At 41.3% G+C, this 27,688-nt stretch overlaps 2 protein-coding genes across 2 annotated transcripts; both read left to right on the plus strand.

The window, feature by feature from the left end:
• Positions 1-224: 224 nt before the first annotated feature.
• On the plus strand, positions 225-3,348 carry LOC311130305 (chemokine XC receptor 1-like). The gene is made up of 2 exons (XM_084163036.1): positions 225-743; positions 1,045-3,348. The coding sequence occupies exon 2, from the start codon at positions 1,059-1,061 to the stop codon at positions 2,070-2,072; it is 1,014 nt and encodes a 337-aa protein (XP_084019162.1). The 5' UTR covers positions 225-743; positions 1,045-1,058; the 3' UTR covers positions 2,073-3,348.
• Positions 3,349-18,765: 15,417 nt separating this feature from the next.
• On the plus strand, positions 18,766-24,264 carry LOC311130452 (T-cell acute lymphocytic leukemia protein 1 homolog). Its single transcript, XM_084163178.1, has 4 exons — positions 18,766-18,889; positions 20,482-21,136; positions 21,774-21,871; positions 22,454-24,264. Exons 2-4 carry the CDS (start codon positions 20,619-20,621, stop codon positions 22,912-22,914), a joined length of 1,077 nt encoding a protein of 358 aa, XP_084019304.1. The 5' UTR covers positions 18,766-18,889; positions 20,482-20,618; the 3' UTR covers positions 22,915-24,264.
• The last annotated feature ends 3,424 nt before the right edge of the window (positions 24,265-27,688 follow it).

The raw sequence follows: 27,688 nt of genomic DNA on the forward strand, positions 1-27,688 counted from the left end.
AGTGCTCTGGCAGTGCTCCTCCTGCTCCCCCTTGCACAAAGGCAGAGGTAGTGGTCCTGCTGCTGGGTTGTTGCCCTCCTACGGCCTCCTCCACGTCTCCTGATGTACTGGTCTCCTGGTAGCGCCTCCATGCTCTGGACACTACGCTGACAGACACAGCAAACCTTCTTTCCACAGCTCGCATTGATTTGCCATCCTGGATGAGCTGCACTACCTGAGCCACTTGTGTGGGTTGTAGACTCCGTCTCATGCTACCACTAGAGTGAAAGCACCGCCAGCATTCAAAAGTGACCAAAACATCAGCCAGGAAGCATAGAAACTGAGAAGTGGTCTGTGGTCACCACCTGCAGAACCACTTCTTTATTGGGGGTGTCTTGCTAATTGCCTATAATTTCCACCTGTTGTCTATTCCATTTGCACAACAGCATGTTGTGTCAATCAGTGTTGCTTCCTAAGTGGACAGTTTGATTTTACAGAAGTGTCATTGACTTGGAGTTACATTGTGTTGTTTAAGTGTTCCCTTTATTTATTTTGAGCAGTGTATATGGCTGTACATTTGGTCTGTGTGGTTCTGGTTAATTTATGTCACTTTTTTTCAAGGTTACACCAGAACAAGCTGTAGGAGGAATAGAAACCTGATGCTTTTTTTTACCTGAGCTACATCACAACTCAACAGTCCTTGTATCATTGTGTACCAAGGACCTTGAGGCCATCACACTAAACTGGAATTACAGACACAACAGGTAAGTTTGATTTTGTCAATAATTTAGTGAGTCTAATCCTTCAAATTTGACTCTAGAGTTTTAGCCAAACCAAGATATAGAGCAAAACCAAAAAACTGTTGTTACATTTTAATTGTTGCAGTTTCAGGTGTTTCCACGACTTCTTCCTCATTCATTTTTGTATGCCTTTTTTACATTTCTGTAATTGTTGTTGTAGGTGTAATGTTAAGTCATTTTGAGATTTGAGTTGCCTGTCCCTACTTTAATAACTGTGCATGAAGATGTCATTGATAATTATAATTTGCACATTTTACTTTTCCAGCTTCCAACCTCACCATGGGAGATTACGAAACAAACTTCTCCTATGATTACGATTATAATGACGAGGTCTGTAACAAGGACGGTGTCGTCAAGTTTGGCTCCATCGCCACCCCTGCCTTCTTCTCTGTGGTGACCACCCTGAGTCTTTCAGGCAACATCCTGGTCCTGGTCATCCTGGCCAAGTACGAGAACCTCAAGTCTCTCACCAACATCTTCATTCTCAATTTGGCCCTATCTGACCTGTTGTTCACCTTTGGCCTGCCCTTCTGGGCCGCCTACCACATCTGGGGCTGGACCTTTGGCTGGTTCCTCTGCAAGACCGTCACCTTTGTCTTCTACGCAGGCTTCTACAGCAGCGTTTTGTTCCTGACCATCATGACGATCCACCGTTACCTGGCTGTGGTGCATCCTCTGTCCGACCACGGCTCCCAGAGGGGCTGCTACGGGGTCACCATCTCTCTCATCATCTGGGCGATCAGTTTTGGGGTGGCCATCCCTGCTTTGATTTTCAGCTCTGTCCAAGAGAATCCCCATGAAGGAGACAACCATTTGCATTGTGAATACAGCGTTCCACTGTGGAAGAAAGTGAGCAGCCACCAACAGAACATCTTCTTCTTGGCTGCTTTTGCAGTGATGGGTTTCTGCTATGTAAGAATATTGGGGGCAATCTTCAAGTCAAGGTCACATATGAGGAATCGAACCGTGAACCTGATCTTCAGTATAGTGGCAGTATTTTTTCTTGGCTGGGCGCCTTACAATGTGGTGATATTCCTGAGGTTGTTGACTGACTACTCTGTAGCACCTTTCAATGATTGTGAGGTCAGCACGAGGCTTGACTATGGGTTCTACGTGTGCCGACTCATTGCTTTCTCCCACTGCTGTCTCAACCCTGTCTTCTACGTATTTGTTGGGATTAAGTTCAGAAATCACTTGAAGGTTATTCTGCAGAAACTTTGCCGTCGCCAAAGCACCATAGATTCACAACAGATTAGAGTGGCTAATGTTCACTCAAGGGGATCAATGTACTAGTCTGGCTCAGAGCACCATAGAGTGAGCAGACTTCCATCCAACCATGATCAATTGTAAATGTTCCTTTTTGCTTTTTCAATACATTTTGAATTTTCCTTTTAATCTTTTATTTCCATAACTTTTTATAATTGTAAACATATTCTGTCATTTTGTCTTGTTTTTTTTATTTTATTCTGTTGTTAATCCCACTATTGGTATTTTAACTAGGGTTAAAATAATCTGTGTAATGTATGAGTACAATGTATCAAAAGCGCTTTTCAAATGAAGTTATTATTGATCTGAAACATTTTTACAGTATGTGTACTACAGTGGATATTAGGACAGATACAGAAGAGGACAAATTCCTAATTACATCTTCAAATATGGGGATGTAGAGTAGACCAAGTGGTGTTGGGGGATAGGCTCCCCATAGGAGCAGTACCACTTTGGCACTGCCATTGGGACTTTTTCATAAGGGTGTGCAGCACTTTTTCTGTTTCAGAGCTTCAGCTAGGGTTCCACTGCCCTCTGCTGGGGAAAGAGAGAACAAATAAAATAAAATAAAGGTTTAGAAGGGGTACCCTTTCCCTACGAGGTCCTGAGCCTGCTGGTTTTTTGTTCTACCTGATAATTAATTGCACACATCTGGTGCCCCTGGTCTAAATCAGTCCCTGATTAGAGGGGAACAATGAAAAAATGCAGTGGCACTGGCTTCGAGATCCAGAGTTGAGTTTGAGGGGTTTACAGCATCAGGGCCCATATTCATAAAGTGTCTCAGAATGCTGACCCAGGTTCAGGTCCCCCTGCCCCTCCCCATGTAATATTATTCTTTATGATCTAAAAGGCAAAACTGGTTCTGGATCAGCACTCCTCTACTTTATGAATATGTGCCCTGATATACCAAGCCGTCTAACCAAATAGCCTACTAACCAAGGCCAGCACTGCTTAGCCTCTGGGCGAGCTCAGGGTGGTTGGACATAAGCGATGATAAGGGATGAAGAGATGCCTCTTATGGCTGTCATTAGGCTTTTGGAGATGTTTGTGTCCAGTCTTTGGTGCTGAGTTTAGAGAGGGGAGAGAGACAAACTAGGAGTAGGAAAGAGAGAGATAAAAACTGTGGCCAACATATGAACTTGGTCTAGAAATGCAAGTCTTTAAAACAGGGGCACTATTCCACTCTTTAAAAGTGTGTGTGTGTGTGGCATCGGGGAAAGGTAGCCTAATGATAGCTAGGCTAGGTGTTAGGATTAAGTTTAGGAGGTAGATTAAAGGGTTAAGGTTAGGGTTAGGTGAAGGGTGAAGGGTTAAGGTTAGGGGAAGGGTTAGCTAACATGCTAAGTAGTTGCAAAGTAGCTAAAAAGTAGTAAGTAGTTAAAATTGCTAATTAGCTAAAATACTAAAGTTGTCAGTGGATAAGATTCGAACTCGCAACCTTTGGGTTGCTCGATGTTCGCGTTATACGCCCACCCTGACCAACCACCCTCCTTTCGTTTTTGCCTTAAATAACCATCTGTCTTATGTAACCATACCAAATGTAACATATCATACTAAATGGAGCATCTCAGATTTACGTGTATAATAATACGAAATGCTCTAAAACCAGGTTGCAACCACTGATCAGAAACATTTAGCATGCAATAATGTAGCCCAAATCAAGTGTAGGCCTATTATTTTGCTTGATCGCGTATAGGCAACTCCAAACGCACGAGCAAGTTGTGAAATATGAACACGAGACTCACATGCTTTTAAAAATAGGATTGCTATAATTTTTTTGCGGTATCATCATGAAGATACCCTCAATGTATGACCCTACACCTGCTCCCTAACAAAGTGGAGTGAGGTTAGGAAAGAGATTAAACATGGATTTTAAAAAAGCATGGGCTTGGGCTCTGTTTCAAAATATAACTTTTTTATGACAGCGGTTCCACACTTTCCCGTGACACGAATTGTGTTGGGGAAATATTATTTGTCTTTTATTCTGTTATATTCCATTATATTGTTACTACAAAATATGTGTGTTGACTGTGATCGGGGTAGGTGTGTCTGTTTAATGAACAAAATTATTGACAATTTAATTCATTTGGAAGTAACATAATTAAACTCAAAATATTCCATTCTATTGTTTTGAATATACATTTTATTAATCTTGTGTTTCTTAGGACCTGCCTAAATGAATTAATAATGGATTTCTTTTTGATGGTGTATATTCAATAGGTTTATTAAAATAGACGCCCACCCACATCTGCACACCACTAGTACCACTCATCACATGGGAGGTACAATAAAAGGCATGTGCAGGCAAGCATGTGTTAAAAATGGGCCTGTTTGGCCCCCCAAAAAATTAAGGAAAAATATCCATAAATCCTATGTGAAAGCAGTATAGATATTTTCTTGTGATGACAGCAAATTACCAGCAGAGGATGTTAAAGCATAACATAAGAATTCACATCCATGTAGCCTAGGTCAGGGGGTTTCAAACCTTCTCGTGGAACCCCAGACAGTCCATGTAGCCTATTTTAACTATTTCACAACTAGCACAACTAATTCAACTTGTCAATCAAACATCAAGCCCTTGAATAGGTGAATCAAGTGAGCTAGTTCAGTAGCCTTGTAGTAATTAGCCTTGCACAAGCCTTGTAAGAGCCAGAATGGCTCATAGGAGCAGATCTCCTGTTTCTGTAGCGTAAGGCAGCTTGATGTACAAGTACACCCCCTGGACAGGAAGCTAGTCTATCGCAGTGCCAAGCAGAGACGCATTGGGTCCCATTTTTACAGTCTTTGGTATGACTCATCCGGAGATCAAACTCACAACCTTACAATCCCAGGGCAGACGCTAATATATCAATTATAATATATGCCATTTAGCAGATGCTTTCTTCCAAAGATCCTCCTCTCCACCCTCTCCGAGTTGGGTATCTCCGGCGTTGCTCACTCTTGGATTGCTTCCTACCTGACAGGTCGCTCCTACCAGGTGGCGTGGCGTGAATCTGTCTCCGCACCACATGCTCTCACCACTGGTGTCCCCCAGGGCTCAGTTCTAGGCCCTCTCCTATTCTCTCTATACACCAAGTCACTTGGCTCTGTCATATCCTCACATGGTCTCTCCTATCATTGCTACGCAGAGACACACAATTCATTTTCTCCTTTCCCCCTTCTGATAACCAGGTGGCGAATCACATCTCTGCATGTCTGGCAGACATATCAGTGTGGATGTCGGATCACCACCTCAAGCTGAACCTCGGCAAGACGGAGCTGCTCTTCCTCCCTGGGAAGGACTGCCCGCTCCATGATCTCGCCATCACGGTTGACAACTCCATTGTGTCCTCCTTCCAGAGTACAAAGAGCCTTGGCGTGACCCTGGACAACACCCTGTCGTTCTCTGCTAACATCAAAGCGGTGACCCGATCCTGTAGGTTCATGCTCTACAACATTCGCAGAGTACGACCCTACCTTACAAAGAAAGCGGCACAGGTCCTAATCCAGACACTTGTAATCTCCCGTCTGGATTACTGCAACTCGCTGTTGGCTGGGCTCCCTGCCTGTGCCATTAAACCCCTACAACTTATCCAAGTTCTCTCATGTCACCCCGCTCCTCCGCACACTCCACTGGCTTCCAGTTGAGGCTCGCATCTACTACAAGACCATGGTGCTTGCCTACGGAGCTGTGAGGGGAACGGCACCTCCTTACCTTCAGGCTCTGATCAGACCCTACACCCAAACGAGGGCACTACGTTCATCCACCTCTGGCCTGCTAGCTCCCCTACCTCTACGGAAGCACAGTTCCCGCTCAGCCCAGTCAAAGCTATTTGCTGCTCTGGCACCCCAATGGTGGAACAAGCTCCCCCACGATGCCAGGACAGCGGAGTCACTGACCACCTTCCGGAGACACTTGAAACCCTACCTCTTTAAGGAATACCTGGAATAGTATAAAAGCAATCCTTCTACCCCCCCCCCCCCCCCTCCCTCCCCCACAAACAAATAATTAAAAAAAGTGGTTGTCCCACTTGCTATCATAAGTTGAATGCACCAATTTGTAAGTCGCTCTGGATAAAAGCGTCTGCTAAATGATGTAAATGTAATACCATTCCACTGATTCCACTCCAGTCATTACCCAGTGGTGGAAAAAGTACTCAATTGTCATACTTGAGTAAAAGTAAAAGATACCTTAATAGAAAATGACTCAAGTAAAAGTGAAAGTCACCCAGTAAAATACTACTTGACTAAAAGTCTAAAAGTATTTGGTTTTAAATATACTTAAGTATCAAAAGTAAAAGTATAAATAATTTCAAATTCCTTATATTAAGCAAAGCAGACAGCTCAATTTTTTAGTTTGTTTTATTTATTTACGGATAGCCAGGGGCACACTCCAACACTCAGACATAATTTACAAACAAAGCATTTGTGATTAGTGAGTCTGCCAGATCAGAGGCAGTAGGGATGACCAGGGATGTTCTCTTGATAAGTGTGTGAATTTGACAATTCAACAAGTACTTTTGGGTGTCAGGGAAAAATGTATGGAGTAAAAAGTACATTATTTTCTTTAGGAATGTAGTGAAGTAAAAGTAAAAGTTGGCAAAACTATAAATAGTAAAGTAAAGTACAGATACCAAAAAAAACTACTTAAGTACTACTTTAAAGTATTTTTACTTAAGTACTTTACACAATTGCCATGAATTACCCAATTAAGATGCCACCAACCTCCTGTGTCTGAATCAGTGTTCTATCATGGCAGCAGAGCCATAGTAGTTGAGGAAAAATAATGTGACAAAAAATGTAATATTTACGATTGACAACAAGCTCAATGCAATCCTCAATGGAGGAGTCTGAACCGCTAACACAGACGCTGGCGGAGTTGTAGGTGATGGCCCAGCAGGTCCACTGGTAGAGACCTGCTTAAAGTATAGGGGGTAAAATACAGACAACACTACAGTATGGTATCTAATTTCAGTAAATCAGAAAAGAGAGTACATGTTGTTTTTGCCTGTAAGCTTCATTAATTGTACCTCCAGGGGATGAAATCCACAGACATCTGTGAAGCCCCCGGAGCAGAGTTGTCCATGGACCTGCATTGGTCAATTCTCTATCTGTAACAATACATAAGGAAGCCTGTCTTAGGAAGTCCCCCTGCTGGTGACTTCACCATCTCACAGAACTATCAAACAACTCACCCCACTAACCATCCCCCACACCAGAAACCGGGAGTCAAGGGGTGATGCACTCTGGCTCTCTCTGGAACTTGCCTTAAACTGTTGTGATTGGTTGACAAGATCACAGCTTGGGACTTTGACACTGCATATACTCTCTTTGTTAGAATATGCAATGACAATTTGATGGCCAAATATTATAATAAAGTTGCTGTTCATTAGTAGTAAAGAAATACATTTAATGACAGGTATTTCTAGTAATACTGTTTGTTTTCTAGATGAACACAAAGTTGAAATGTCATAGGCCTATGCATGTTTTGCCAATATCTCGGTCATACCACCCCTTCTGCCTCGGAGCGGCCTATTGTCCGCATCCGCACGCCAAACCCGTGGTGGCAAATGTCCACAAGCGGGACATCCACTCTCTTATGAGACATCTGAAACCAACAGGATAAATGTATCACTCTATCACAAGAACAATTACAATGAATAAACAAACACATAGGTATTAACTTAGGCTATATACTGTAGGTACCATAAGCTATGGCTAGACATGTTCATTACAAGACAGACGTTTTTCTACTGGATATCAACGCATTATCATTAGCTGGCATAATAATAGCTAGCTACCTAGTCAAAAGAAAATCAGTTGACACTAACTCTGATAGCTGCCTCCATTGAAAGTGAATGTTACCAAATTAAATGCATGACCATACTGTAAGGTGTTTACATAGCTAGCAAACGTTAGCTAGATAGCTAACAAACTTAGCTAGCTGAATAGCATTTAATACAATGGGCAATAACTTAACCTTGGTAACGTTAGCAGATTGCATGATATCTTAGATCTCACCAACTTTGACAGTTATAATACCTATGAAAATGAATGCTAGAGTCACTGTAATGTTACTGTACCGTTAACATGCTATCTAGCTAGCTAGCTTGCCAGGCAGCTGCTAAGCGAAAGATGTGTGTTCTATCTGTGTGGCTAAGCAAATCAGCAACTATTGATAACTTAACTACAAGTTAGCGGTTGCTATTTAATTATACTGTTGGGAAACAAGTTGTTAATATCACCATTGCAGTATAATTCCGTTTTTTTTTTAAAGCTGACAGGCCAGGAAAAAATTGGAGTAGGTTGGCTGGCTAGCTTAAGTTCTGTCTCGATCGTGCACTGTCTGGATTTGGCTGTGTACTTTTTTCAAAGAAGGAGAAGCTATACATGATTGGCTTATGAAACATGGACAACTGGATGGTGAATGGACATGTTTGACAGCCTTATGTGAGTTAAAGAGCTACTGCCCCTAAAAATCAACTAATCCCTTTGAAAAGCCCTATGTTGCATGGATATTTTTTATTTATTTTTATTTATTTAACTAGGCAAGTCAGTTGAGAACAAATTCTTATTTACAATGATGGCCTACACCGGCCAAACCCGGACGACGCTGGGCCAATTGTGCGCCGCCCTATGGGACTCCCAATCAAGGCCGGTTGTGATACAGCCTGGAATCGAACCAGGGGGTCTGTAGTGACGCCTCAAGCACTGAGATGCAGTGCCTTAGACTGCTGCGCCACTCGGGAGACCAATATGAGTCAGAAACATTCTTTCTTGTTTCAAAATTGACTACAAAGTGTAAATAGGATAATTTTGGTCATAAAGTAAGTCTTGTCTAAAAGACAGTTTGGAACATCAGTGCGTCACAATGAGTAAATTAATGTTGGGTTTGGATTACAATTATGTCAACAAATCATGCCCCCTTTTTCCAAGCTCCATGTACAAATCCCCCCTCTGCCCACTTCACTTCCCTTCATTGAATGGGGCTCATCACCCCCAACGTGTTCAATGGACGACAGACTGACAAGCCTCCACAGCCAAAGTTCTATGGTTTGCATGCCCGGGTAGCCATTTGATTAGCTGTTCAGGAGTCTTATGGCTTGGGGGGTAGAAGCTGTTAAGAAGCCTTTTGGACCTAGACATGGCGCTCCCGTACCGCTTGCCGTGCGGTAGCAGAGAGAACAGTCTATGATTAGGGTGGCTGGAGTCTTTGACAAGAGTATTTTGATAAAACGAGGCAGGCTAGCTAGGTCATTATAACTTAGTTAGGTCGTAGCTCATACACGTTTATTGTGTATAGTCTAGATCAGGGGTGTCAAACTCATTTTAGCTCAGGGGCCACATGGAGGAAAATCTATTCCCAAGTGGGCCGGACCGGAAAAATCATGGTATATATAACTTAAAAACAACAACTTCAGATTGTTTTCTTTGTTTTAATACGATCAACATACAACATAAAGCTGGAGCCTGAGGACAGTGTGTCCAAAATAGTACAAGCACAACATCACTATTAATCATAAAACACGTCAAGTTTATTTGAAAATTCTAAAGAAAAAGAACACACAAACACACAATGCCTCAGTGATTAACAGAACTGTTTCACAGATCACAGAACTATATCAGGGTGTCATTTCTCAGGCAGAAATGTAGATAAAAATAATGAAATCCTGTTCCCCAAACAAGTGCAAGAACCACAGAGTCAAGAATAGGTTAAATATACAAATAAAATAAAATAAATTAAAAACAATAGCACATCAACATAAAAACATATAAACATAAATCTGAAAGCGTTGCTCAAACTCCCGTAACAGTCCAGTTATTTTAACTTTGAACCGCTTCATGTCTGCCACATGTTGGGTCGCGCACACATTTTTCAGACAGGGGAAGTGAGCTGCATCACCACCGGCAAGTTGCGTCTCCCACAATGACAGCTTCAACTTGAAAGAACGTATGCTGTCATAATACTGCGTGACAACTTTGTTGCGCCCTTGCAGCTGTTTGTTCAAGTTATTCAGGTGCTCTGTAACATCCACCATAAATGCAAGGTCTGGCATCCATTCTGCGGAATGAAATTCTAACACTGGTTTGCCCTTTTCTTCCATGAACTGTTCAATTTCTTCTCGTAAATCAAAGAAACGCCTCAGCACAGCACCTCGGCTTAACCATCTTACCTCAGTGTGGTATGGCAGGCCATAGATGTGGTCTTTCTCTCTGAGAAGGCTGTCAAACTTACGGTGATTCAGGCTTCTGGATCGGATGAAATTAACAGTTTGGATGACCACCTTCATGACGTTATCCATCTTTAATGACTTGCAACACAAAGCCTCCTGGTGCAAAATACAGTGAAAAGTCAAAAAATCACGTCCTCCATTTGCAGATTGCACTTTCTCTCTGAACTTTGTCACAACGCCTGCTTTTTTCCCGATCATTGAGGGCGCACCATCTGTAGCCAGGTTGACAGCGCGGGACCAGTCCACTCCGACCAGTGCGGTAAAAATATCAGCTGCTGTCGTTGTATCTGTCATCGGCACCAACTCCACAAACTCCTCGGTGACGGTCAATGTGTCATCAACTCCGCGGATGAAAAAATGGCCAGTTGTGCAACATCTGTAATGTCCGTGCTTTCATCAATTGCAACCGAAAACGCAATAAATGACTTTACTTTTTGCTTCAACTGGCTGTCCAAATCCACTGAAAGATCGGAAATCCTGTCTGCAACTGTGTTTCTTGTCAGGCTGATATTTGCAAAAGCCTGCCGCTTTTCAGGGCACACAATCTCCGCTGCCTTCATCATGCATGTTTTTACAAATTCACCCTCACTAAATGGTTTTGAAGCCACTGCGATTTCATTAGCAATGAGGTAGCTAGCTTTCACTGCAGCGTCACTGATGTCTCGGCTGTGAGTAAACACAGACTGCTGTTTCTTCAGACCCGCCAACAGTTCATTCACCTTCTCTCATCTCCGCTGTCCTTGAAAGTTGTCATATTTGTCGGCATGAAGACTCACATAGTGGCGACAAAGGTTATATTCTTTCAGCACTGCAACATGCTCTGAACACACCAAACATACAGCTTTCCCATTCAATTCCGTGATTAAATAGGATGACCATTTTTCTTGGAACACTCTGCACTCTGCGTCCACTTTTCTCTTTTTTGACAGAGACATATTGGGGCAATGAGGGTGCCAAAGCACATAATGTTAAAAGTAGAAGCCATAATAAATATCGCGGGCAAAACAAAGTAGCTCATTGGCTGCACGTGCTTGACCTACTTGCTCTGCCCCGGTATAAACAGTTTGCTTGCTTAACACAATTGCTATTGCGCCATCCAGTGGACGCAATTGGAACAGCAGTTTATTTTATAGAAAAATTGCAGCGCATTTTTATACTTAAAAAAAATATATATATATATTTCTTCAAAATCATCTCGCGGGCCGGATTAAACCCGTTTGCGGGCCTGATCCGGCCCGCGGGCAGTACGTTTGACACCCCTGGTCTAGATACTGCTGCAGGGATCTACAGTGCAACCATTTTACTCTTATATGTACCTAAATATTCTGCTGTGCGACATGGAATGTTAATTTAGGAGCACCAGTGCGCCTAGAAAAATTATGGATTCTAGCTTTAATAATACCTCAAATATTTTTTATTGTGCACCTACATTTTTCAACTTAGGCGCACACGTGCTCCTTGTAAAAAAGGTCAGCATAAGAGCCCTGGGCTGGTTATGTAATATTATAAACTGGGTGGTTCGAGCCCTGAATGCTGATTGGCTGACAGCCGTGGTATATCAGATGTATGACAAAACATGTATTTTTACTGCTCTAATTATGTTGGCAACCAGTGTATAATAGCAATAAGGCACCTTGGGGGTTTGTGTTATATGGCCAATATACCACGGCTAAGGGCTGTATCCAGGCACTCCGCTTTGCGTCGTGGTATATTTGACATATACCACACCCCCTCGGGCTTTATTGCTTAATTATCATTGGATAATGCTAGCGAGGCAGGCTAGCTAACGTTAGCCTACAAGTCAGATTTGCAAGTTAGTTCGTAGCTCATACAAGTGTATTCTGTATTGTCTAGGGCAAAACTAAATAATGGATGCAGCTATGGTGGTAGCTAACTCATGTCTGAGTCTGACAAATGCAGCGTTCACGTGCTAGTCGGAACTCTGAAATTTCCGACTTTCTAACTGGTTGCCGCGTTCAACAAATCAGCAAGTCGGATATTTCCGAGTTCCTAGTTCCAACTAGCATGTGAACTCGGCATAATACTGTGAATCTAATCCAATCTGGAGCTACAGTCAGTCTACATCTGTAAAGCATAGAATTAGAGTTTCCACTGGTTACCAGAGCCACAAAGCAAAAATTGGCTATACGTAAAAATGTATGAAAACCAAAATTAGTTTTTTTGGTCATCATTTAAGGTTAGGCATAATTTAAGTAGTGTGGTTAGGGTTGCGGTTGGGTTTAAAATCACATTTTAAGAAGAGAAATTGTAGAAATAGGAGGGGTTTATGACTTTGTGGCTGTGGAATTAGCTTGACCCGAGTTACTGCCCTGATGACACAAACGGCTTCATCAACAACGGTAATGTGTGTTATGTAAAAAGTTATATTAAAAAAGTACCCGGTTTAATAAACGAGTAGGTTAATTGCCCAGCCAAGCAGATACAAGTACTGGGTTTCATTTTGGTTGTGAAGTGCATTTTCAGAAGGCTTTGTCCTTTCTTTATGACAAAATGCACTTTACCACTTGGCTGTCTACTGTATCACCCTGTCACAGGCCCTCCCAGTCAACACCACCTCATAAGATGAGGAAGTACAATGTTTATAAAGATTGCCTGCTGCAGTTGTCCAGTTTGCAGCTGAACATGCAACATAGAGAAGACCAGCAAGGGGACCCTCAGCATCACGCAGACATGTCCTCGCTGTAAACATTCCTATAAATGAATCAGGTTGGTGAATCAGGTTGGTGACATTTGACCTGGTCAAAGGTCAAAACAGTTTTGAGTTTTGTCCCAATTGACCTTCATAACCTAGCCTGGTGGAACCAGCCAGATCGCTGCGTTTACCATTCTATTTCAATTCGCATGCCAGCCCAGGACCTCCACATTCGGCTTCTTCACCTGCGGGATCATCTGAGGGGGTTGCTGAGGAGTATTTCTGTCTGTAATAAAGCCCTTTTGTGGGGAGAAACTCATTCTAATTGGCTGGGCCTGGCTCCCCAGTGGGTGGGTCTGGGTCCCAAGTGGCTGCGCCCCTGCCCAGTCATGTGAAATCCATAGATTAGGGCCTAATTTATTTATTTCATTTGACTGATTCCCTTATATAAACTGTAACTCAGCAAAATATTTGAAATTGTTGCATGTTAATTTTATATTTTGTTCAGTAAATGTATATATATATATATATATATGGAAATCAGTCAGTTTAAATAAATTCATGACTGGGCAGGGGCGCAGCCATGAGTGAGACCTGGGAGGGCATAGGCCCACCCACTTGGGAGCCAGGCCGGCCCACTGGCGAGCCAGGCCCAGCCAATCAGAATGAGTTTTTCCCCACAAAAGGGATTTATTACAGACAGAAATATTCCTCAGCAACCCCCAGCAACCACCCTCTGACGATCTTGCAGGTGAAGAAGCCGGATGTGGAGGTCCTGGGCTGGCGTGGTTACACGTGGTCTGCGGTTGTGAGGCCGGTTGGTAGAGAAATTAACATTCAATTCTCTGACAACAGCTCTGGTGGACATTCCTGCAGTCAGCATGCCAATTGCATCCTCCCTCAAAACTTGAAACATCTGTGGCATTGTGCTGTGTGACAAAACTGCACATTTATTGTCCCCAGCACAAGGTGATCATGCTGTTTATTCTGCTTCTTGATATGCCCCATCTGTCAGGTGGATGGATTATCTTGACAAAGGATAAAATGCTCACTAACAGGGATGTAAACAAATTTGTGCAAAACAATTGAGAGAAATAAGCTTTTTGTATGTATGTAAAATTTCTGGGATTTTTTTATTCAATTTATGAAACATGGGACCAGCACTTTATATGTTGTGTTTATATTTTTGTTCAGGATACATTTGAAGGGTATCAAAACACTTAGTTTAGAATATCTTCATAAATTAAGAAACACCCACATCAAACCACATCCCCAAGGCAACTCACGTTTGACATTTGTCATGGCCACCAGCATTTCTTGTGAAGCAAGCCAAAAAACGAGGCCAAATCAGCGGGTGCAGTTCCCCTTTAAGGCCAGGCACCACAGGCTAAAATGACCTTTTTGCATCTACTAATCAATTTTGAGATTTGTTGGTATTTAGGCCCATTAATATTAGTATTTTCACAAAGAATATGGAATCATGTAGTAACCAAAAAAGTGTTAAACAAATCAAAATATATTTTATATTTGAGATGTAAATGACAGCTTTGCACATTCTCTCAACCAGTTTCATGAGGTAGTCACCTGGAATACATTTCAATTAATAGGTGTGTCTTCTTAAAAGTTAATTTGTGGAATTTCTTTCCTTCTTAATGCGTTTGAGCCAATCAGTTGTGTTGTATACAGAATATACCCTATTTGGTAAAACACCAAGTCCATATTATGGCAAGAACAGCTCAAATAAGCAAAGAGAAACGACTGTCCATCATTACTTTAAGACATGAAGGTCAGTCTTTGAACGTTTCTTCAAGTGCAGTCATAAAAACCATCAAGCGCTATGATAAAAACTGGCTCTCATGAGGACCGCCACAGGAATAGAAGACCCAGAGTTACCTCTGCTGCAGAGGATAAGTTCATTAGAGTTACCAGCCTCAGAAATTGCAGCCCAAATAAATGCTTCACAGAGTTCAAGTCACAGACACATCTCAACATCAACTGTTCAGAGGGGACTGTGTGAATCAGGCCTTCATGGTCGAATTGCTGCAAAGAAACCACTACTAAAGGACACCAATAATAAGAAGAGACCTGCTTGGGCCAAGAAACACAAGCAATGGACATTAGACCAGTGGAAATTTGTCCTTTGGTCTGGAGTCCAAATTGGAGATTATTGGTTCCAACCACCGTGTCTTTGTGAGACGCGGTGTGGGTGAACGGATTATCTCTGTATGTGTAGTTCTCTTTAGTGTAGTGGGTCTATCATTTGTTTTTCAACAGGACAATGACCCAACACACCTCCGGGCTATTTTACCAAGAAGGAGAGTGATGGAGTGCTGCATCAGATGACCTGGCATCCACTATACCCTGACCTCAACCCAATTGAGATGGTTTGGGATGAGTCAGATGGCAGAGTGAAGGAAAAGCAGCCAACAAGTGCTCAGCATATGTGGGAACTCCTTCAAGACTGTTGGAAAAGCATTCCAGGTGAAACTGGTTGAGAGAATGTGAAGAGCGTGCAAAGCTGTCATCAAGGCAAAGGGTGGCTATTTGAAGAATCTCAAATCTCAAATATATTTTGATTTGTTTAACACTTTTTTGGTTACTACATGATTCCATATGTGTTATTTCATAGTTTTGATGTCTTCACTATTATTCTACAATGTAGAAAATAGTAAAAATAAAGAAAAACCCTGGAATGAGTAGGTGTGTCCAAACTTTTGACTGGTACTGTACATCAATAATTTTAAAGCTCACTACATTAAATTACATATCATTTAAAAGCCCATTTCATAGAGAATGTTACAAACTGGTCTATTTAGTAACTTACTTTGAAAGGATGGGGATTGGGTCTAAATAGGCTTTTGGTAGTCTAAATTAAGTGTACTTGTCTTTAAATTCAATTTCCCACACGCCAACTAATTTTTCTCTACTTCAGAAGCATCTACATTCACCTAATTTCGTGTGGTTATCCTTATAATTTTTATATATATATATATATATATATATATATATATATATATATATATATATATATATTCTCCAGACTTGCCCATAGTGAATTGTTGATATGTTGTACATTTTCTATTCTAGATAACATTTTCTTTGAAGAAATTCACCACAAATGCATTTTACATGTATGTCTTTAGTATATTACAAATATACATATAAAAAAGGTTCAAAACCTAGCCTGGAGGTGGCCCCCATATAATTAGGAATTAGATTACTAGAATGGCCATGAGCCTTCTTATGATGGGATAAATGTCAGCCATTTTGGTCAGAGAGTTGGTAAACCATGGTTTGCCAGTGCTGTGATAAGATATTGCGTAAAATAATGAATTTGAAGAATGTATCTATGTTTGTAGCTAGCTAGCCAGCCTGTTTTAGAATAGTTATTCCATCAATGTTTCTAATTAACTGACAACATTCCATTCAAACAATGATGTCAATCCACAGGCATACACTGGCTGAAATTAGTAGTTCATAGGACTTTGACAAGTTGTAAATGCAACAAGTATGCTCTGATATTTGATCATATAATAGCAGTCTCAGCTCTCAAATAAAAAATATTAAATGTATGGTCTGTTTACATATATTTAGAGGCTATTTATTTTTTAAAAATGTATACAACTCGTATAAACTGTATTTATCATTATGACAATATTTTAGGTTGACAATAATTATATTACACAATTTCTGATACATCACATGCCTTTGTTTTATTTTCCTGCATAAGTAAAATCAGGATTATGCCTCTACTGCCCTTCATTCCAATTAGACTGGTTTGGATTTCTCCCTGACCAATATGGCTGCAATTTTCACTCCATTCTGGAACTTCGGGGGTTTATGACATAACCCCTCTAGTAAGGATCTCGATGGTCGTCGCTGGACTTCACTGACAGGATGTTGGTCGTGAGCAATGACCATATCTATCGTGACAGAGCGAGCTGCGTTGACAAAGAACATTAATGACAAAAGGAAATATTTCAACAGTTCTCTTTTTTCCACCTTTCCCACCATCAGGCCTAAATGTCAGTAATCTTATGAATATCTGACATAGGCTAATTAGCCAATCTGCTAGAAAAAAAATATTCCAAATGTTCTCACACATATAGGATATATTTAGCCATTTAGATGTGTGTTTTGGTCCCTTGGTCTAATGATAAATGATTATTGATTTAATTGTGGCATGTCTTTGAGAACCACATACTTTGAAATATGGGATCGAAACTGGTAGGCCTAAAGGACAAAGGAGACATGTAGACCTAAAATAGCACCAAACGTTGCATCTCTGACGGATGAACCTGCAGGCCGTCTTATCTCTGTCTGCAAGGTGGTCCTTTAAGCTTTACACCTAATAGTACCTCAAGGCATCCCTCCGCGATCGATCCAATCCAATGCAAAAAGAACAAAGCAAAGAGAGGATGAAAGGATTCTGATAATTTAGCGGATTTACCTATTTTTCTCGTATGTGGGTTTATGTTTATTTAATTTAGGCTATAGGACTTTCATTGTATAGCCATGCAGCTAATCAGGCTAATAATGATAATCATAACAGTGATGTCGACTATACCCGGTGTAGGCTGTGCTGTTTCAATTGATATTGGCGTCCACTGTTGTTTGGTTTTTCATGCAAACCTCTCTCGTGTGAATATTGAATACGCCTATCTGAATGGTCCAAGAAACTGGAGATAATTGTGTTCTGAGTGTTGTCAAATGCATTAACATATGAGTTTGACCCAAATTACAAAGCATTAGCCTACTTAATTATCATTGTTGCACAAGATAAAACTATCAGAAATACATTCAGTAGCCCAATTATATTAATGTTACATGTCGCATTCATTGATTCAAATGCATTCATCACAACTTGAGAATACGCTGTTTATTTATTCTCCTTCATAAAAGGTTAAAATATTAGTCAAAACAACCACACATACCTAATGGTATTTTTCTCAAGTCAACATCCAAACTGATAAAGTAATCCTTCTACCCCCCCCCCCCCCAAAAAAATATTTTGTGAAGTGGTTTTCCCACTGGCTATAGGGTGAATGCACCAATTTGTGAGTCGCTCTGGACTAGAGCGTCTGCTAAATGACGTAAATGTGCCCTTGAGCAAGGCACTTAACCCTAATTGCTCCTGTAAGTCGCTCTGGATAAGAGCGTCTGCTAAATGACTAAAATGTAATGATGTAATGATATGATTTAAATACGCTCCATTGCTCTTGAAATCTCGACTCCATTGCTCTTGAACACTCGACTCCCGAGTGGCGCAGTGGTCTAAGGCATGCAGTGCTAGCTGTGCCACATAGAGATCCTGGTTCGAATCCAAGCTCTGTCGTAGCCGGCCGCGACCGGGAGACCCATGGGGCAGCGCACAATTGGCCCAGGGTAGGGGAGGGAATGGCCGGCAGGGATGTAGCTCAGTTGTCAGAGCATGGCGTTTGCAACGCTAGGGTTGAGGGTTCGATTCCCACGGGGGGCCAGTATATAAAAAAAATTATGTATGCACTCACTAACTGTAAGTCGCTCTGGATAAGAACGTCTGCTAAATGACTAAAATGTAAACTTGGAGCATTTTACAAGGCATGCACCTGCTGTATTAAACATCGACTTTTATCCCTTAAAATCTCCAGGCCTATGTCAGTGCATATCCATTCACAATATAAGGCAATAGTTTTTCCTCGCGCTTGCCCCAAGATAAAAAGCCAAATAATAATGAATCATTTAATAAATAATGGGTTTAGGGGATTATCGAATATGGAGTGGCCGCAACTGCGCGCCCTTATCTCTCCTCACCACATTGCGCCTGTGTTCCGCTCGCTCCCCATACTAAGTGGCGCACTGGGCGTGATGTGGAATTATATAGACCTCACTTCCAGCTTCCACGCAGCACTTCAGTGAATCTAAAACATTAGACATGGATGACCCTCGACAAAATGGCTCCACACATAGGCTCCTCTATCAACAACACTCTGGCTATGGTAAGGACAACACACCCAAATAGGCCTTATCAAGTCATATATGTTGTTGTCGATTTGTGGATATGTTTTCGGTAATGGAAATAGATAATTGGAAAATTGATTATCATTGGTCGTTCCTATTTCGGGTTGACATTTGTTTTCTCGGTTAAGTCAAATACATGAGTTAGCCTATCGAATTAGCATTCGTTTTATCTACCAATAAATGGGATTGAACACGAAAAATGTATAAAGATTCGATATATTCATATATTTGTTCCTTTTAGTAAAATGTCCTCAGTCTATCGACGCTTTCATTTAATCGAACAAAATAGCCTAAATACGCAGGGAATGCTAGCCGATAGGCTACGAATAATTTGTGGGTGATAATTTTAATCTGCAATAATGAACAACAAATCTATTTTAAATATAAATTAGTTATGCGTTAGGCTATTATATCTTCATAGGCTATTGTGAAACAGAAAATTATGTAGCCTACCACTCTATTTTTGTACAAATGTGTGATGGCCTAGTGTACCTACACATTTTATAGAATGAAAAGGTTGGCGATGCATAACATTCTGTGGATCAATTAAGGTTCAAGCTTTCAAAGCCACAGTAGGCTAATAAATAATAACCTAAAATAGGCCTAAACTACGCAAAACGCACTCTATTCCATTACATTTTACGCGCGCTACAAGCTATAGCCAAAACAATATTCCCTTAGTGGTGGTGAAAAAACGACACCAGTTATTTTTTCACAGGACGAAATAACTTTACTGAGGAGCAAGGAACGAATTATTTTGAAACTAAGTTATGCTCACGCAACAAAGTAGGCTAAGAACAGAAATAATCTAATAAAAACCAAATGAAAAAGACAAATCAATGAACGAAGAATTATTAAATCAATTGGAAAAACAGGCCCTCGAGTGACAGAGGTTATCATTGCAATGATATAAATATGAGTATGGTATATAACGATAATGATACAGTGAAAGGCAATCAATTGTATTGATTTCCACGCAGAGATAACGCTTCAGTTTGACCGCACGACGTTCGTTGGACAGAAGCAATAATGTTGGGAAATGATTAGGACCCCTCTCTGTTGAAGCCTGTGCGTTATCTGAACTGATATCCGCCATGGCAATTAACAGCAGCCTGGTTAACCAATAGGCAAACAAATAGGTCAACAATTGTTTTTAAAAATCACATCACAAACCAAGGCATTGGCTCTGATAATATCCTCTAAAGTATTAGCCATGAAGTGATATGACTTTCCGATGTGATGGACCGCAAGAGTGCAGTCCAAACAGTTCATTGGAATAAAAGCCTTATTGACAAGGGAAGCAATAGTGCAACAGCGCGTTCGTAGAGTTATAAACATTGACAGTATATGCACCCACACTCATAGGTGCAGAGAGAGCACCGTGCAGAATACACAGGTCTGCCTGCTAAATTGGTTGATGACTCGTCGCGTGCGGGATTGACTGTAGGCCTACCATTTTAGAGCTCTGGGCCATTCCAGTGTCGCGCGCAGTCTGCATTTTGATATTTTATTCGCTAGATTTTTCTTTTTAGATTCATACATAAAAAGCATAAAAGCTTTCTTTTTACAGGTGACATCATGGATTAATATCGGCGGATGAGAGGGAAGGTTTCGATGCGGAGTCATCCGTGGATAGCATTAAGCAAATGCACTTTTACAATTTGAGACATTTTTACGCACGGTCTAATCTATCCAATAACCGCAGAAATGTTGGAAAAACTGAAACCAGAACTTGGGCAGCTCAGTCCTATGGGCAAGGAATGCAAGTCTCCACATCATGACAGCCTGACTACTTCCATAGCAGGTCGTGTAAGTAGGGAGGGGGGCGAAGCTGGTGGTGAGACACAGGAAAACACGACGGCGGCGTCAGCGGACTCAGCTGAGAGGAAGCATGTCCCAGGGGAGCACTGCAACAGGACTACCCTCTTTAATGCCGTTACCAAGGAAACGGCGTACCACAGCGAGCAAAAAAAGGAAGTGCCTGTTATCGAATTGGCCAGAAGAGGAGGGCTCGTGGATATAAAAGCTAGCGAGCTGACGGCAGACGGCAATCACAGGGTACAGACAACCGAGCTGTGTAGACCGCCGATTCCCCTGCCACCGCCTCCCCGGGACCCCTTATTGAGCGAAACTCGAATGGTGCAGTTGAGCCAACCTGGGTTCCCGCTCCCTGCACGAGCGATGCTGTACAGTAACTTTGCTCAACCGCTCGCCACCATGAACAGGTAAGGCAAGCTATTCATTTGGAAATGTATTTATGTCATAATTATGTGAAATTTTTTGGAAAAGTTTGCGGCATGCGTCAGTGCAAGCACTGTTTATCTGTCATCTTTTGATTGATGTAGCCTATTCTATGTTTAGGACTGAAATGTGCATCCCTATTTCAATTTTCAGAGTTTGTTTTCATTATTAATCATATTATTATTAGGCCTATTAGTATTACAATAAAAGTGCGTCTTCCATCATGTCTTTAATTTTGTCTACATTAGGCCTAACTGTCATCATTTAATTCAACAGAATCACCAGAATAAAATAGTCGACATATAGCCTAAAATACCCACTGGACAAAAACTGGTTGAATCAACATTGTTTCCACATAATTTCAACCAAAAATTACGGTGAATCAACGTGGAAAACTCATTGGATTTGCAAAATGTAATATTTTTCACCCAACTTTTTACCTAAATCCAATGACATGGTGACATTTTTTGTTGATTTCACGTTGAATTCACGTTAGTTGACAACTCAACCAAATATAAATCAAAACTAGATGTTGAACTGACGTCTGTGCCCAGTGGATATAGGCCTATATATTTGTAGAAGGAATTTGTAATTTGACTAATTCACACTATCTTCCTGCAGTGGCTATGGTGGCGAGATGGAACAGTATGGCATGTACCCCAGCCATCGGATCAAACGTCGACCTGCGCCTTATGAGATTGAAATCAACGATGGTAATGGTAAGATCATATAATATTTTTTAAAACTTAAAAACGATATATATATATATATATATAACTTTGGTTTTTCACTATTTCTGGCAAAATGGACTGGTATATATAGCATCAATCTATCCGGGTTAGAGGAGTGAAGGGAGTTCTGGACACTAGCCATTTTAAAGAGAAAAGCTGCATCAGTAGGACAGCTAGTATGGCCACTTGTAGAGTTGCTAAGGCACTACTTCAAGACTCACTATTGTTGAGTCATTTCCTGAAAAAGACTGAAATCAAATGTATATTGTTTGCTTTACACAGAGAAACACTGTGTAACATTTTAGTTGGTGGCTATGAGGGGTTGGGGGCCCCCTGGAGGTCCCTCCCCCCCTTCCCCAGAGAGCATATAAACAGGTTCATAACAAGTCATTGTTCAGGGCTTGCGGGGGGCCCGCAAAACTGCGGTATGCCACTGTCAGGTCCTGGAGGGCCGCAGTGCAGGCTTTTGTTCCAGCTCAACTCTAACACATCTGCTGGTGTATGCATACAGTGTATAATCAGACATGATCAGAATACCTATGTAACACCCTCTCCTCCTCTCCCTCTCAGGCTCGCAGCCCAAAATCGTGCGGCGAATTTTCACCAACAGTCGTGAGCGCTGGCGCCAGCAGAATGTGAATGGTGCCTTCGCCGAGCTTCGCCAGCTCATCCCCACCCACCCGCCCGACAAGAAGCTCTCCAAGAACGAGATCCTCCGATTGGCCATGAAGTACATCAACTTCCTGTCCAAGCTCCTGGACGACCAGGAAGGTGTGTTGGAGGCCAGCGATGGCGTTGGCGTTGTGGGGGCGCGGGCCCACGAGGGCCGAGAGGAGAGCCTGGTCCGGGAAGAGCTCCTCCAGGGGATGCTGTCATCCAGCAACTCCAGTTGCGGGAGTCTCCTGGACGGGGACGGTAGTCCCGACAGCTACACCGAGGACCAGGACTTGTCTGTGGGGTCTCGAACGCCCACCTCCAGAGGCCTCCATCATCACTCTGGACTCCACATGGATGGACGAAACCACAGATGACTCTACGTTTTCTCTATGGGGAGAAGAAAAGAGACAATGTGAGACGCAGGAGGTTGGCAATTTTTTACCAACCAGGAGTGAATGGGCGTCAATAGGATGGTTCCGATGGCGATACATTTCGTGTTGTGTACAGATTTGATCTTTCTCTAATTCCTGTTTCCCTCAATGGCCCTGTCTGTTGTTGGCTTTTCCAGAGGTGGGTATGTTCGCTGGTGGAACATAAGGCTTTGTCCCAACTGCTGTTGTAAGCAGGTGATGGATTGGAAGTCATGACAGACCTAAAATGGAACTCAGAACATAATATTGAAAAACAATTAAGGGAATTTCCAAAAAAGGTATGAATCTCATAATGGTACCTTTTCTTGCCTGAGATCAAAATTTGTTTAGGTACACTGCTTGACTCTTTAAACGAGATTTAAACAGTACTACGGACTGTACTAAATTTAAGTGATTTGTTTTCATCTCAGAGCCCTCTAATGTCCATTTTTTGTTATGTTAGTAACTCAAGTTTGGAGTTATCAAATAATAGTATTGCGACCTGAATTCCAGTAATGTTTTTCTTGAACATCACCTCATAAGTGGTTGGATAACACAGTTTATCCCCATACACATAGTGTTGCAGTGAGATAACTGATAATAACCGATAATCGGTAAAAAAACAAACAGTGGGAGATCTCTGTGTTGCTGTCAATGTTTATGTTGGGAGAAGAACAAACTGTTTAAAAGTGTATTTGTTAATGTGATATTCACATAAACCACATGGTTACAATATTTACCATACAAAATTGAATTGAGGTCAAATTGTTGCCATTTTTGGATGGCATAATATGGATGGCATATTAGTATGACATGCGCACGACATAGAGACACAGAGAGAGAGAGAGAGAGAGAGAGACACAGAGACAGACAGACACATACACACGAGGGCATGATTCCTGTCCAATAATAGAACTGCAAAATAACATTATAATATCTCTGTATCTTGCAATGTAAGAGGTACAAGTGTACATAAAAACAGACTTGTACATTTGTATTGAACAATGAAACTTGACATTTTTGTACTGTTTCTTTCATTGTGACCATGGTACATTGAGTTTATAATTTTTTATTTTATTGATAACATTAATCAAGTAAGTGTTTTACTACTGTATTAGACATTATGTACGCCTGCTATTTCAGCAGACTATTGAGTAACCAGAAATGGTACCTTTAAGTCTTTGATGTATTAAACAAAAAAAGGGTTATTATTTTTTATGTGATATTTAGTAAGAAATAACCTTTGTTGTTATGGAGACATCTATAAATATATGCAATGTTATATCTCAGAATTGTATATACCACAAAATAAAAATAGGGATAAAAAACAACAATAATTGTACTGTTATGCTCATTGTGTATTCAAATTTCTATGTAATATTTCTTAATCATCAATTAGAGATGTGGGTCTATGAAAATGACAGTAATACAGTACACTGTACAAGTAGTAAACTCCCCTCACCAGTAGATGCTTCCAGTTTTTTAATAAGAGGTAGACTATGTCTGCATAAGCAGAAGTTTGTAAACAAAAACATGTTGATATTGCTATGGCAGGTACAATCTAAGCCCAATAATTCAATTTGTTTTATTTATTTCAAATTTGATTCAAATAGAGATAAATAGAATGAGGATGAAACTTCATTAAGGGAATTTAGGGGGTATTTTTGAAATTGACCCCAGCCCCTGTAACTGTCCATTAACAATGGGAATTTCAACCAATTTTTAGCACAGTTCCCAGATTTTCAAATTCCCATCCCTAAATATGACCATCAACCATCATCATTAAATAATGAATTCACAGACATACGCCACAATCGATCTGGCGAGATGCCTCTTCAGATGAGATGCAATGGGTCCAATGTAACCTCCATGTTCCCCCCATATGAATTGACCACTATTGTTATTATCCACTAATAAGATTGAGATAGAGTGGAGCTAGAAGCTATTTGAGGGGGCACTGGGGAGCAGTATGTCATGATTACAACTCTATTATGAGTGGAGAGATGAAGCTGATGATGGATAAGGATCACAGCCAATTAAAAAGCCATCAGCGGAGACCGTGAGGTTAGGTTACTGGTCCCATAGGGAATGAAGGGGTGGCACATCACCAGTTCCCACCTCAGTCTATGCTACGTTTTACGCTCAACAGTTTCCCGTGTGTATCAAGAATGGTCCACCACCCAAAGGACATCCAGCCAACTTGACACAACTGTGGGAAGCATTGGAGTCAACATGGGCCAGCATCCCTGTGGAACGTTTGACACCTTGTAGTCCATGCCCCGACAAAAAGGGGTGCAACTCAATATTAGGAAGGTGTTCATAATGTTTTGTACACTCAGTATACTCATTCATAAAAAGTATCTTTGTTAGCTTCTTCATTAAGTAGGACTACATTCACCTCATACTGCACACTAAGGACCCAGATTAAAACTGGTCCTGTACTTAAATGCACTTTCAATGGAGATTTTCCATTGAGATACATTTTTGGTCCAGGACTAGGTTTAATCTGTGTCCTGGGAACCGTCCGTAAAGAAAGTAATAAAGGTATTACATCAGCAGTGTATTTACAGCAATTGTGAACACAACATTAGCCTGACTTAATTTGGAGTGGAGAACTGGAATGTGTCCCTCTGTGAAATGCCAGGGAAGGTAAACACAGCTCTATATATACTGTATTTGACAGGTTTATAAAATGAAAGTGTGAAGTGTGTTATGCTGCTATGTGAAAAAAGGGGAGTGAATACTTTCAAGCATGGTAACCACTCAAACACACACACACACACACACACACACACACACACACACACACACACACACTTGTCAACAGAGATCCAACAATATAAATTATAGATCTGTTCAACACTTACAGTATCTACCAATTATGTACTGCTTTTTGTCGGGTTAAGACTCAGAATGAGACTTTCAACATATGAACATCAACAAGAAACACTCTGGTGTACATTAATTATCCATCCATAGATAAAATGTAATTTCACATTCATATTATTACATCATATTGAGTATGAGAGTGAGTTTCCTTCATTGAAATAATGAAATAATCCATGAAAATAATGGATTCAATCAAGACTATTCAACTCAGCAAAGGCACACTGCAGTGTAACGGGTCTTGTCCCTTTTTAATTAACTCTTAGAATCCTTCTCCCAGTTTCCCATAAGAACACAAGGGGAAGAGAGTAGTCAGGCGGCAAACCGGATCTGCATCCCAAATGACACCCTATTCCCAACATAGTGCTCTACTTTTGACCAGATTAGTGCACTATACAGTAAATGGACTAGGGCTCCATTTGGGGCGCAAACCAGGATAGATCTCCAAAGGACCCTCCCAACAAAGACAAGTGTTACAGACAGATAACATAATAAAATATCTTTATGGCTGGAGATAACTAGACAGACAGGGCTGGAGAGAAATCAATTAACGGCCTCCTCCCTCCCTCTGTGTGTGGTTGATGGTGGGCTGGATGGGATGGGCCATAGGGGAGTTGTGCTGGCCCCAGAGAACAGAGCAGAGGGCTGGTTCTCAGCCGGTAACGGGACAGTGGGGAGAACCACTGCTACTGGCTCTCAGGGCTGCTATCTGGCCACACATCACAGCCTGCCTACTCCCCTGAGGTGTGTGTGTGTGTGTCTATGTGTATGTGAGAGAGAGAGAGCGAGAGAGAGCGAGAGGGGCAGGGAGGCTGTTAATGAGGGGGCAGGGCTGAGTGAAAAGGGGCCTGCTAATTTGGCTGGTGCTGGGGTTGGGACAAAGCCTGGTGTTGATGCACTGTAAAGACAGGCGGACAGAGAGACAGACGGATAGACTAACGGACGGACACACACCCACAAAGAGATGCTCATCATGTGTCCCTGGAGTCCAGAGGAGGTGTGTCCCCTGACCATGCAGAACCTCTCCCTCTCTGCTCTGCTAATCAACAATCTTTCATTTCCACTTTCTCCCTTTCTCTCTCATGCCTAAAATAACAACATGCACCTATGTGAAGCCCACTGCACTAACTTTACCCATGTTGGCTACAATAGCTAGTAGCACACTGAAAGTACAAAAGTATGATTCTTCTGAATGCCAGCTTTTAGTACAAAGTCAGCTAACTTGTTGCACAATGTCAATCAGGCTTGTGCATGTCAAGATCTCCTTAGCTTTTTGATTATACTTTTAGACTAAGAAATCATCCTTATATACAGATCTAAATAATGTTAGAATTAATAGTTAAGCCTGAATTTAGGCTATTACACATTTATCTTGGAACACCTTAGTAGGCAAAACAGAGCTCAATAGATTACTTTTTAAACCAGACCAGTGACATATTAAAAGTTTAGTCATGAGACTGATTTAACACTCACCAAGCCAAAGTCCTTCAGAGATTACTGTAAATTCTCTAGGTTTCCATGTGTTTTCACTGCGCTGCTATTGAAATGTGTTTAATTAGTCTTGTATTTCCTGGTCACTATAGTGGAAAATCATCTGTATCAAGTGTTGAAGTGAACCTACTACATGACTATTCTCTTTTTGCAATTTGATATTTGTAGGACAGGGAGCTGAATTTGGCCATCTGATAGAGGTCCAATAAGTAATGTTTAAATATTTCTACTGAATAAATTAATGGATGGCCTACAAATGTCAATCTGTTCCCAAAATGAACAAATAAAACCTTAGAAGTTATCGCTATTATTACTGAATGAGCAATTGTTTTGTTTAAGCAGGTATTGGTAAATCATTCAC

This window comes from Coregonus lavaretus (genome assembly GCF_964263955.1).
Source record: "Coregonus lavaretus genome assembly, chromosome: 6".
NCBI lineage: Eukaryota > Metazoa > Chordata > Actinopteri > Salmoniformes > Salmonidae > Coregonus > Coregonus lavaretus.